Source organism: Acanthisitta chloris, unplaced genomic scaffold (assembly GCF_000695815.1).
Source record: "Acanthisitta chloris isolate BGI_N310 unplaced genomic scaffold, ASM69581v1 scaffold8613, whole genome shotgun sequence".
NCBI lineage: Eukaryota > Metazoa > Chordata > Aves > Passeriformes > Acanthisittidae > Acanthisitta > Acanthisitta chloris.
Genome location: NW_008666513.1, coordinates 1,318 through 14,521, shown reverse-complemented (window position 1 = coordinate 14,521; position 13,204 = coordinate 1,318). Strand labels below are relative to the sequence as shown.

Below are 13,204 nucleotides of genomic sequence, written 5' to 3'. Positions count from 1 at the left end.
CAACATGTGCCGAGAAGAGTGGACAGTGGAGATTTTCTGAGATTACAGGACCATGGAATGGTTTAGGTTAGGTGGGTTCTCACCTGAGCAGAGCAGAGGGGCACAATCCCCCACCACCACCTGCTGCCCACACTGTAGGGATGAGGCCAACACACAGTTGGTTTCTGGCTGCCAGTGCACATGGCCAGGGCATGTTGAGCTGCTCATCCAACCAACACCCCCAAGTCTTTCTTGCCAGGGCTGCTCTTGGTCCATTCTCTGCAATTTGTGCTTGTGATTACCCTAGCCCAGATGTAGGACCTTGCACTTGGCCTTGGTTCACTCAGGCCCAACCTTTCTGGCCTGTCCAGCGCACACACAGCTCACTGGCATCAGCAAACTTGCTGAGGGTGCTTTAGTCAAACTGTTGTCATTGATGAAGATATTAAACAGTGCTGGTCCCAGTAAGGACAAGTGATGCCTGAGTATGAGTTGCATTATCCTAAGCAGAAACATAAGCAGGTCTGAAGGGCTTCCCCAGGGTTACCAGGCAGGTAGTGTCACCTTCTCCCTCCACCTTAGCAAAAAAACCCAAACAAGCCCTGAGGAGTAATGTGTTGCAGAGCCATGAGCTGCACCCTTGGGTGCTCCAGGGTCCATGGATGCACTGGGGTGGGTGTGCCCAGTGTGACATCCCTGGCAGCAGCCCCTGGCTGTGGCACTGTTCAACCCAGAGTTGCTCCATGCAGCCTACGTGGGTGAAGCCACTTGATTTGCTCCAAGCGTTGCCCTGTGTGCTGGGGCAGTGGGTTCTCCCCTGCACTCTGTGTGTTGCCAGAGGAGCTGTGGCTGTGTTGCTGCCCAGCTTTGGACAGGGGTTTGCGGGACCTGGCACAGGTTGCCCAGAGAACCTGTGGCTGCTCCATTCCTGGAAGTGTTCAAGGACAGGTTGGATGGAGCTTGAAGCAACCTGGGCTAGTGGAAGGTGTCCCTGGCCATGGCAGAGAGAGGTGGAACAAGATGAGCATTAGGTCCCTTCCAACACGAACCATTCTATGATTCTCTGATCTGCTCTGCACCATGAGGGGCTCTGGGAAATGCTGGAGAGGACCAGACTTGGTGGGACACTCAGTGCCATGCTCAGACCCTCCAATTGGGACATGTCTGAGCCATTCCTGTCCTAACCTGGAGGCATGGAGAGAGCCCAGAGTACAGCCGGGCAGAAGCACCCTCGTATTGCACAAGACTTGTGGGATGTTTACAAAACAAACATGATAAAATAGGGGGATGAGGGGATAAAATGGTCCATTGTGTGCCAGCAGGCTGCCAGTCGGTACATTCCTCTGGCCGTGTCCTGTGCTCAACCAGCACAGCCTGTCCTGTCTCCTGACCGAACTGCATGTCTGACTGTTTCCCTGGGAAGAGTCTCCATGGTCTGTGTGTTGTGGGTCTGCAGCAGCTGCTCTCCAAACCAGGGTGCAGAGGCTGCTTGTCCCCTGTGCAGAGGACTCCCTTGCTTATGGCTCACTGGCTGTTGCTGGCACAGCTGAGAGAAGGGACTGTCCCATCCTGGAGCTGATGCATGCTGGCATCATGCTGCACCCAGTCAATGGGTTTGAGGACTTCTGTGACCCTAGCTGGGCTTTCCTGAGCACAAGTGTGAGCACGTGCAGGGGTTGAACCACACCACATGTGTGCTGCAGCATTGGTGCCATTTGCTGGATGAGAGCACTGGCATATCTTCAAAAATCTGCGCATCATCCTTGAACCCCTTCTTAGCATCACCTGAGGTCTTGATGGGCTGCCCCAAGTGTGGGGGCTTTATTCTCTGCCTGGTCCTTAAGGCAGCTGCTGGTCTCTGCTCTGGTCCCCCCCCTGCTGAGGTCCCATATGGATGTGCCACCACTTCATTAACTCTCCAGAAATCAGCCTTTATCCCTGCAGCAAGGCCAGGTGCTGCATGAGCTGTGGTGGGACTCCATGTCCTTGTGTGCTTTGCAGAGGCCTGAGGGAGGAGCCCATGCCCTAGTGGAAATTCCTGGTGGGAACAGGCAGAGTCAGGCCAGAAATGAGCTCAGAACCTGGTGGGTGTGTGTGTGATAGATCTGGAGATTGGTGCTCACTGCCTTAGGGAGATGAACTCCAGCTGCATATGCAGCTGGTGGCTGTGCAGGCCATGGAGCCACGGGCAGTGGCCGAGGAGCAACCTCCAGTATTTTCTTTGACCTGGTAGCAAAAGTGCACCAGCTCATGGGAGGCTTGTCCTTGTCCCCAGCTTTCTCCTTGGTTTCCACAGCCTGCACCCACTGCTTGGGTCTCTTGTTTGTCTTGTTCCTCTTTTTTTTTTTTTGCAGTGGAAAGGACAAACCCAGTCTCATTTCCTCCAAAAAATGGGGAATGTATCCACATTGGTCCAGCTCTGGAATTCATTACAGTGTCTTTCAATTAATGTCATTATGCAGATTGTCTCTCCTAGTTAAGTACTTCTCAGGAGCAGCAGCTTCAGCAGGTGGAACAGCTGCTTTCTATGGGCACTGCTGTAATACCTATTTTCGTCTCATCCTCACAGCCGTGGAGGAAGGAAGGGTTTCACTGGAATTTGGTTTTACCAGTGGCCACCAGCTCTGCCCACCGTGGCCATGGTGTTCCCCAGCCATCACACACACACAGGCACACACACAAAGGTGACCCTCTGACCCCACAGTTGCTCTGGCAGTTGTCTGTATCTCCTGGTCCCTCCAGCAGCCACCTGGTCCCATGGTCTCACCTCCAGGGACACTAGCCCTCGGGATGGATGCTGACAGTGACAGAGCAGGGCATGGAGACCTTATGGGTTGGGATGGATTGAACATAGAAGTGTTCAAGACCAGGCTGGACAGGGCTTGGAGAAACCTGGTCCAGTGGAAGGTGTCCCTGCCTATGGCAGGGGGGGGAGCAAGATGAGCTTTAAGGTTCTTCCAACCCAAACTGTTCTATGATTCTATTTTAAACAGCACGGGTCCCAACACTGACCCCTGAGGATCAGCACTTGTCACTGGCCTCCCCTTGGACATGAAGGCATGGGCCACTACTCTGACTGTCACCATCAGCCAATTCTCCCGAGTTTCTGTAACAGACTCTGTGCTGACATCAAGTAGTGGTGATGCCCATGGGGGCTGCACGTGTCCAGCACCCCAAAATCCGGGCCAGCAGCAAGCAGTCACTCTAGAGCCACCAGCATTTCGTGTGGCCACCACCTCTGTCCCTTTGTGCCCTACTTCAGGCACATCTGAATGAGAGCAGCTGCTAATAGATATATAGGCATTTGCAGGGTCTGTGTGGATGAGGTGTGAGCAGACATTGCTGCAGCTCCTACACAGAGCTGCTGGGGAGCCGAGGCTGCACCACATATCCCTGGAGAGCTGCTGGGAGCATCTCACAGAGAGCTGTGTCAGTGCAGCATCAGCGATGCTGTCCGGCATACTTTGGACTGTGAGGCAGTGCTGAAGAAGCAAAAGCAGCCCAAGGATTTTCCTTTTCATCTGAGAAACCTCATTTTTATGAAAAAAACCCTGAGCTTTAGTGATACTGTGCTCTTAAAAAATGTCCTTTAGTTACATTGCAGGGAGCGGGATGGACCATCCTGCGTGTCTCTGGTGGGCTTATGGCAAGTGTTGGCCACTCCAGCATCACTGGGGCTCCAGGGTCAGCAGGTGCATGGCCTGGCTGCTCTCTCCGTGTCCCATTCTTGCTCTTGAGATACTCAGTGCCCTGGAGATGGGGCCTGTAGAGTCAGAGAGGACAGCACAGCTTGTTTCAGCTCTGGTAGGGCTGCAGGGAGCAGGACCAGGAGGGACCTGTGGGTACTCCACCATACTCATGGCCTGGCATGATGAATCTCCAAGCTGGGGGGTGCTGTGGAGCCAGACCATGTGTGTTAATGCACATGGTGGTGGTGAGATCTCTCTGGGATGGAGAGGCTCTGGGGTGCCCAGGCCTGTCCCACAGCATTGTACTTTTCCCCACTGGGGCTGCTAGCTTGCCTGCAGTGGTCAGAGCTGGCCAGCATGGGTCCCTTCAACAGAATCCTTCTGCACAGAGGTTTTGAAGCCAGAGCATGTTGAGTATTTGGGGGAAAGGATTGGGATTGTCTTATTCTTAGGCCCATGTGGCACTTCCTTCTTGCTGCCAGCCATTGGGTGACTCCATCCTGCCTCGGCTTCAGGTGGCAGCCCCTCTTCCCAGGTCTCTGGGTTCCCTGGGAGTGCTGTGCTGCACTCAGGGACAGCCCTATCCCCTCTGGTGCCTTCTGCAGGTGACACGAGGCTCACAGCCATAGGTGCCTTGCAGTGCTCAGAACAGTAAGCTCACTGCCAAAGGGTAAACCCTGGGCTTGAATTTGACTTTTTCCTGTATGAGTGGGGCACTCTGAGTCAGGGACCTGTGCTGGGGCAGCCATGGCTCAGGCTGGTGATGGAGATGTGCTGGGGGACAGGAGCCTGTGCAGTAGGGCGGGGCTGGTTTAGCTGTTTTGGAGAAGGGCTGGAAGAGCCATGGCTTTGCCAGTCAAGCTTCCAGCTGCCAGGTGCTCCCACCCTGTACTGGGCACAGAGCTGGGCAGGGAGGATTGGTAGGGAGGTCCCAGGAGGTTACAGGTGAGAAATCACCTGTGTTTGCCTCTGGACTGTAGCTTGGGCACGGTTTGGCAGGGACTCAAGTGCCACATGGCAGGAGATGCCAGGAGGAGTACCAGGCTGGACAGTTTTGGGATGGCATAGGTGCTGGTGAGAGACATCCAACCCTTGGAGCATTTGTGCTCCTGCCCTGTGGAGGGCCATGCTCTATTGGAGATGTGACTGCATAGGCCCAGGGGTCAGGCTTCCAGCAATGCCATCCATGGGCCCTGGGAACAGGGCTGCAAAACAGCCAGCAGTGATTTATTGAGTGCAGCTCACATCAATTTCGTGTCATCCTGTGCTGGGACAGGGTGACAGCTGCCTGGCCTTGGCAAGGAGCAGGGACACCTTCCACTAGACTAGGTTGCTCCAAGCCCCATCCAACCAGGCCTGGAACACTTCCAGAGATAGGGCAGCCACAGCTTCTCTGGGCAGCCTGTGCCAGTGCCTCAGCATCCTCACAGGGAAGATCTTCCTCCCCATACCTAATCTAAACCTACTCTCTGTCAGTTTGAATCCATTCCCCCTTGTCCTGTCACTCCAGGCTCTTGTAAAAAGTCTCTCTCCATGTTTCTTATAAGCTCCCTTCAGGTACTGGAAGGCGACAGTTAGATCACCCCAAATATTCTCTTTTCCAGGCTGAACATTCCTAGTTCACTCAGCCTTTCCTGGTATGAGAGGTACTCCATCCCTCTAATCATCTTGATGGCCTCCTTTGGACTCTTTCCAATAGCTCCATGTCCTTCCTATGCTGGGGACCCCAGAGCTGGAGGCAGCACTGCAGGTGGTTCTCACCTGAGCAGAGCAGAGGGGCAGAATCACTTCTCTCACCTGCTGCCCACACTGCTGGGGATCAGCACAGCACATGGTTGGTTTCTGGTTGCCAGTGCACGTGGCTGGGTTGTGTCCAGCCTCTCACCCATAAGCACCCCTGGGTCCTTCTCGGCAGTGCTGCTCTTGATCAGCTCATCCCCAGACTGGATTGATGGTGGGGGTTGCTGCAACCCAGGTGCAGCACCAGCACTTGGTCTTATTAAATATCATGAGATTACCCTGGGCCACTGCTCAAGCTTGTCCAGGTCCTTCTGGATGGTTCTGTCCTTCAGGTTTGTCACCTGCACCACTCAGCTTGGTGTTATCTGCAAGCCTCTTAAGGTTCCCTCAATCCATTTGTGTATTAATGAAGATATTAAATGACAGTGGTCCTGATATGGACCCCTGAGGGATACCACTTGTCACTGGTGTCCATCAGGAATCTGAGCCACCGACCACTGTCCTCTGGATGTGACCGTTCAATCACTTTCTTATCCATCTAACAGTCCACCCATGGAATCCATCTCTTCAGTTTAGAGAGTAGGATGTTGTGGGGGACTGTGTCAAAGGCTTTACTGAAGTACAGATAAAGGGCATATGTAGTCCTTCCCTTGTCCACTGACAGAATCACTTGATCATAAAAGGCCACTGGGTTGGTCAGGCAGGACTTGAACTTGGTGAATCTGTGCTGTCTGTCCCAAATCACCTCCCTGTCGTCCATGTTCCTTAGCACAGCTTCTAGGAGCATCTGTTCCATCATCTTCCCAGGCACAGAGGAGAGGCTGACTGGTTGATAGTTCCCAGGATCCTCCTTACTACCCTTTTTAGGATAGGTAAATGTTCCTCTTTTCCAGTCATGAATGATTTCCACCATTCAGTGTTGCTTTCAGAGAGCAGTGATGCAGGAGGAGCTGAGCACATTGCAGATGCTGCTGTGGGTGCTGGGACAGTAGGGACACATGCAAGCCATCCTGGACTATAGCATGTGGTGTTCCCAGCCCAGTCTGTTTAGGACAGCATGAGCAGTTTTGTGTCAGCCTCTCGGCTGTGGGCAGCCTGGAGGCAGGTGCCACAGTAGGGGAAGGATTTGGGGCGGGGAGCAAGGCCTTGCTCATGGAGATGTGCTGTCTTCAATCTCTCATGTGGGAAAGCAAAGGAGACTCCTGGCTCCAGCAGCCCATCTCTTCCTGGAAGAAGCGTCCATCACACCTGAACCTGTTGGCTTTCACACAGCCAGCAGATCCCATGATGTGTTCTGGGATTGCTGAGGGGGACACCTGCAGATTCTGAGAGCTCTTCAGCAATTGCTCTCTGGTGTCAGCTGATTAAAGCCTGAGAATTTCTTAATTTCCTAAAGCCAAGTTGTGTGTTGAACCCTAGTCCACAGGAGATGTCCCTTGTGGATCCCTGACTGCTTCCCTTTCTCTCCCCATGCCCTTCCCCACTGTTCCCTGCAGTGGTTTCTGGGTGCACTGAGGCCTGGACACCCTTTGGCTGCTAGACTTTGCTGCAGGACACAAAAGGGAAATGAAAAAGAGAAGTGGTGTATATTGCTGAGCCGTTGGAACAGGTCAGAAAAACCTTGGGGACTTGCTGACATGGTGGGTATGGAGGAACTGTTGACTCAACTGGGCACAAAAATCTGCTTATCAGAAAGCAGCATAAATTGTCTTCCCATTTTGAGGTTGGTATTAACTGAGAGAAAACCCAGAAAAGCCCTAGATAAACTGAGGTTTTAAGCCAGTAAAGAGCTGCTGGGATGAGTTTGGCCATGGTTGGTGGTTCCTGCAGGTTTCTGGCGCTGATGGCCAAAATCCTCACTGCTGTCTTGTGCTGATACTCAAACCTTCTTCCCCATCACCTCTGCATCTTGCCCACATGGCCTCCCACCAGCATGTGTTTACAGGTGATAAACCTGATTTGAGTCCCAGGGAGGCTGCTGAAGGCAGCAGGTGAAAGGCTGTGGCAGCTCCTGCTTCATGCCCCAGGGATGCCATGTCACTGCTGGGACGACCCAGAACATCCTCCTGTGCTGCTCAGCCCAAGGCCATCTGCAGTGTTGGCATTTGAGCAGCAAGCTGAAAGGTGGTGGGGTGGGCTTTACCCACTGGTGTGGTGCTGAGCATGTGGTAAGCTGGCATCAGCAGAGGGATGGGTCCTGCTCACTGCTCTGACAAGCCTAACCCAGTTCTGCCATAGCACTGGGGTGCTGCACAACCACAGCGATTTCATGCATTGGATGCAGCTCGGAGCTGTGCTGCTGGAGAGTGTTGGCAGATCTCGGAGAGGGGAAGAGGGGCCCTTTGCATCCTCCTACATCACCCAGCATGGGCAGGATGCAAGGCTGGGAGACCAGTGCAGGCAGCACTCACAGGAAAGCAGAAGTCAGTTTGGTTTGGCTGTAAATGATCCAAAGCAGGAAACATGCCAGCACCCACAGGACTAGCAGCCGTAAAGGAGGTGGAGCAGGAGGTGGCTCCCTGGGTGGGAAGCCTGAATCCCCAGGGGTCCTTGTGGGGCTGCCAGTGAGCTTTGTGGGACAGGTTTGGGCCCAGCACTGCTGATCTGAGGTGACTCCAGTGGGCAAAGGTCTCAGCCTTCTGCCCCAAAAGGCTTGGGAATGCTGCCTAGAAAGGGCTGGGGTGGGTGAGCCTCCAGCCTGCCAGGACAGCAGCATGACTGGGGCTGGGGGCTGCACTGGGGCATTCAGAGCACCTGTTCCCCATGCAGCAGCCGCAGCATTCCTGTCCTGTTGGCATTGTGTGCCCTGGGCTCTGATCGTGCTCCTGACATGGGCCTGGAGCATGGTCATGTCATGCCTGGGGCTATCCCACACAGGCTGCCAGCCTTACTGCCCTGCTCACACGTTCCTATGCCTTCTAACACTGTGCCACCTTGTTCCTCACAGTCAGGACAGTTCAATGAAGACATGATCCCAACGGTGGGCTTCAACATGAGGAAGATCACCAAGGGGAATGTTACTATAAAGGTAAGGTGCAGGTGTTACTGCTGGGGAGGGCTCTTGGGATGAAAGGTGGAGGGCAAGGAGATTAGTGGCTCTTCTGCTGGAGACTGAATGATGACAGGAACCTCATCAGCATCTGGGAATCATAGAATAAAATCATAGGTTGGAAAATCCCTCTGAGATCATCGAGTCTAACTGTTCCCCCAGCACTGCCAAGGTCACCACTAAACTATGTCCCCAAGTGCTGTATCCACGTGTTCTTTGAACCTTTCCAGGGATTCTGATTCCGTGATCTGAAAGATTTGCCTGGTTAGGTCCTGCAGGTACCCACTGGAAGAGGTGGTGGGAAGGGATGTAGGAGCTTCAGACTTGTGCAGTAAGAGCCAGTCCAGGCTGCAAAGCTGGAGGTTTCCTTATACCTCTGACTTGCTGGTGGGGACTCATGGATGTGGTCACCTTGCTGAGGGTGGGAGTGCTGGGAAAAATAGGTCATGGCTTGCAGTGGTGGTCTCTGCCTTGAGAGCAAAGGGAAAGGAGGGTTCTAACCCTTCTGGATCTTTCAAGGGCCCCAGGTTGGACTGGGAAATAGAGGTGGGATGGGCTTGAAAAGTTGACTGGGGATCTCCAACAGCTGCAGGAACACTTCCAACAGTGTGCTGAGTGTTCTGAAATGAGAAAGGCCTCGGGGAAAGGCCAGGAGGTGCATGAGGAGGAGCACCCAGCTTGGGCCAGGCAGTCACTCCATACCACCTGAGACACATTGCAGGGGGTTCAGCACCCTCCAGCTGTCCTTCCCAACATATCTCCCTGCTTTATCTGGTCAGGAGCCTTTTCCTGAGGTTTGAGCTGAAGAGGAGGGCATGTGGGTGGGTTTGGTGCATGGCCAGTGCTCTGGCCAGGTGGCTGTATGGGGCAGGACCTTGGGCAGGATGGTGGGGTGATGTGCAGGACACTGGGGTAACGCTGCCCTCTCCCTATCACAGCTGTGGGACATCGGGGGCCAGCCACGGTTTCGCAGCATGTGGGAGCGATATTGCCGTGGAGTGAGTGCCATCGTGTGAGTATCCTGGGGAGCCACAGCCCCGCTGTCACCCCTGCTTACAGCGGGAGGCACAGTTCTGGTCTTCCACCCTGGGATACTGGATACCTGGGGAAGCTGTGGTGCCTTTGCTGCTGGAGTTGGACACCTGTGTCAGGAGTTAAAATCAGAGAATCATCATGGAATCATTCAGGTTGGAGAAGGCCTCTAAGGTCATCAGGTCCAACCATTAACCCAGCACTGCCATGTTCACCACTAAACCATGTCCCCAGATGTTTTTGGAACCCTTCAGGGATGGCGACTCCACCACTGCCCAGTGCAGTCTGTGCCAGTGCCTGACCACCCTTCCAGGGAAGAAATTTTCCCTAATACACAACCTAAACCTCTCCTGATGCAACTTGAGGCTGTTTCCTCTTGTCCTGTCACTTGTTCCCTGGGAGCAGAGCCTGACCCCACCTGGCTGCACCTCCTGTCAGGGAGTTGTAGAGGGAGAAGGTTTCACCTGAGCCTTCTTTTCTCCAGCATTACTCAGCCTGGCTCTGTTCCTTGTATCTTGCCCTTCCAGGCTCCTCTGCACTGGCTGTTCATGGCAGGGGCTGAGCAAAGCCCCACTGGTGAGGCTCAGCCCATTCCAGAGGCTGATTCCAGGCTGGGGTGTTTATGTGCTGCCAGATAAATCTTGTGCCAAGGGCAGTAGTATCAGTGCAATGCCTGCTGCTGAGTCAGCATATCTGAGTGTCCCTACGTGTCCCCTGCTTGCAGACGGTGCAGTAAGTACAATTCCAGGGAGTCCGGGCCGGGGGTGAGCCTGTCAAGATGCTCGTGGGCAGCAGGCTCTGAAGGACAATTACTGATCCTGGGAGATCACATTGGGGTTACTTAAACCCAGTCAGAAAATCGGGTTTATGGGATCTTCCCCAGCTGACCATGCCTTGGGATTTGGAGGGCTGCTTTCTGTGTTGCCCTTCCCAGCTGTACATCTTGGAGGTGGGGAGGAGTGTGGGACCACTTGTCCTGCGTGTTGGGGCAGTAGTGTCTGCTTCTGCCCTTGCGGATTGTCATCATGGTGGGACATAGCCCTGACACATTTTATTACAATGAGCTTTGCTGGAAATGACAAAATCTCAGTCTTTTCACTCCTTTTGTTGCCTCCTTCCATAATGTTGTAATTTTGGCCCACCTGGTTGAGAGGAAATGAGGGGACCTGTGGCCATCCAGGTCACAGTCCAGTCTGCCCTCCTAGCATTGGGCTGGGATACTGGATACGTGGGGAAGCTGTGGTGCCCTTCTCTCCTGCCTGGTTTGCCTAGGGCTCAGGGCAGTGCCTGAGGGATGTTTTTCCCTTGACACAGCTGTTCCCTTTTTCTTGTGTTCAGCACTTCAATAGTTAAAGGCTCTTTACGTATTTTTAATAACCCCCCAAGGCCTGATGAGCTGACTGGTGTTTCTCACTTCTAGCTTCTTGATCTTTAAAATCAAGGCTGCTTTGATTGGTTCCTCACCCCAGTTTTGGCTTCACTGACATCCTTTGCAGTATGGGTGTTGACCTGTAAGAGCAAAATCCTTCCCCAGTCTCCCTGTCTGCATAGAGCAGCATCGCCGACCCACGCATTGCTGACTGCTGGCTTTGTGTCCCTTTGCTCTATGCCCCATTCTGAAATTGCCCCATTGAGCAGGTCCTTCCCCCTCTTGGGTTGACATCTCTCCATCAGCTCCTCTTGCCTTCTCCACTTGTTCTCTCTCCTGGGTGTCTCATATGCACATGAACCTTGGCCATTTGGGAACAACGTGCGTCCTGCAGCTTCTCCTGCCCAGGCAGTGCCTGGGCTTCCCTTGCCCAGCCTGTCCCTACTGTCAGCAGGTGGACCCCTGCAGGGATGGGGGCAGGGTGGTTTTCCACTCCCCTGGGAGACACAAGGGGCTCTCAGCCCCGCTGCCATCCTTGGGAAGAGGCAGGCTCCTGGGGAAAGGAGCCTGTTATCCATCACCTCCACATTCTGGCCCAGTCACCAGTGGGGACAGTGAGCTGCCAAGGGAGGAGGTTTGGTGGTGACAGGGACCTCAGCACAGCATCAGGGCATGGGAACCTGGGCACCTGTGCTCAGGGGTGTCTCTTTCCTTGCAGATACATGGTGGATGCTGCTGACCAGGAGAAGATAGAGGCCTCCAAGAATGAACTGCACAACCTGCTCGACAAACCGCAGCTCCAGGGCATCCCGGTGAGCCTGGGGCTTGATCAGTCTCCCCGAGATGTTCATCCCCTTCCTTGGGGGATCCCTTTCCCACTGCACTCCTGTGGGCACCGGGGCAGTGATGCTCTCTAGGCCAGAGCTGGGCCAAGCCACATGGAGGGAGCTTTTGAGCAGGGAGTGCAGCCCAGACGCCCACGTGTGAAATCTGTCCTCTCACATGGATTTGTGCCTGATTTATGGTGGGACATTAATGTCCTGTCTCCAAGGAGAGCAGTTGCTGGGCTCTGCCATGTGCAGGAGGTGGGACGTGGCACAACATGGAGCACGCTGCGCGTGCCGGGGTGGGATGTGTATGGAGCATCCCAAATCAGCATCCTTTGAAAGGAGCTAATTGAGGCTCTTGCCATGGATCCCAAACGTCCGCTGCCAGCTAAATTAAGCTCCTGACATACTGCACTGCATCTGCAGCCCTCTAAGCAATCTCTTTTGGGAGCAAGCCTCCAGTTTGGAATGAGAGGATGCTGCATTCCAGGATGCAGCAGACAGTGGCCGCAGCCTCAGCACTGTCCTGTCAGGTGACAGTTGCGTAGGTGCTCTGGAGGGATGGACTAGTCCTGCGGTGTGGTTATGTTCCTTGCACAGTCTGAGAATGCTTTTGTGAATGTGAAAAGCTTTGAAATCAAGAGGGATCAGTGGATGGCACAAGCAGCCGTTGCTGGTTTGGGCTGGCTGCCTGTGGAGTGGGGTCTGCCTGGCATCCACGGCTCACTCCCAATGGATAATGTCAGATTTAGCCACTTCCCTTGACTTTTTGCTCAAAGACAGTGAGGCTCCTGGGAAAACAACCTGGATGGCATGCCAGATGCTGGTACCTGTCAAGGAGGATGTGCTGTGGGGCTGTCTCCACACTGGGAGCAGAGTGCACAGGAGATACTGTGTACTAGCTAATTAAGGCAGTTAATTGAAGTGCTCCACCTCCTGATTGCTGCTGAAGGTCATTTCTCTGTCCGGACCAACTGGCAGAGTGGCCAGGGCTGTCTTGTGTCACAAGCAGGCTCTGCTTCTGGGTGGCAGAAGTAGGTTCCTGCCTGGTCTGGCAGCCAGGAGCTTCAGGTGTCCCCTGCTTTGCCCTGCAGGTCCTTGTCCTGGGGAACAAGAGGGACCTGCCTGGTGCCTTGGATGAGAAGGAGCTTATTGAGAAGATGTAAGTGTGCCAGTGGCCCGTGTGGCTGCAGTGGGACTGTGACACAGTGTGAGCCCCTATTCCTGCCATGTCCCCACCAGCACGGTCACCCGTCTGGAGTGGCACTGCGGGGCCCGGGGTGGGCTGGCCGAGATGGGGGACTGACGATATCCGAGGTGATGTCTTGTGGGGACAGGGAGAAGCTGGAGCTGCCGGTGCCAGGGCTAGGTCCCGCATGCCACATGGTGGCGTTGGGACCCGGCACAGCAAAGTGCGGCACGGCGCTGGGCGCTGGAGCCAGGCTCCCCAGGGATGCTGAGGTGGGGCTGGGGCTCCCCAGGGGCAGTGTGCTGAAGCTGGGCTCCCCAGGGGGACTGT

The 13,204-nt window shown here is 54.4% G+C and overlaps 1 protein-coding gene across 1 annotated transcript in view; it reads left to right on the top strand.

Moving 5' to 3' along the window:
• The first annotated feature begins 8,350 nt into the window (after positions 1–8,350).
• The window catches only part of LOC103799800 (ADP-ribosylation factor-like protein 8A), a 6,171-nt gene continuing 1,317 nt past the window's right edge, over positions 8,351–13,204 (top strand). Inside the window, exons 1-4 of the mRNA XM_009072151.1 lie at positions 8,351–8,436; positions 9,396–9,469; positions 11,577–11,670; positions 12,780–12,847. Coding sequence (XP_009070399.1) covers positions 8,377–8,436; positions 9,396–9,469; positions 11,577–11,670; positions 12,780–12,847 — 296 coding nt within the window. The 5' untranslated portion in view covers positions 8,351–8,376. The remainder of the gene's footprint in view (positions 8,437–9,395; positions 9,470–11,576; positions 11,671–12,779; positions 12,848–13,204) is intronic.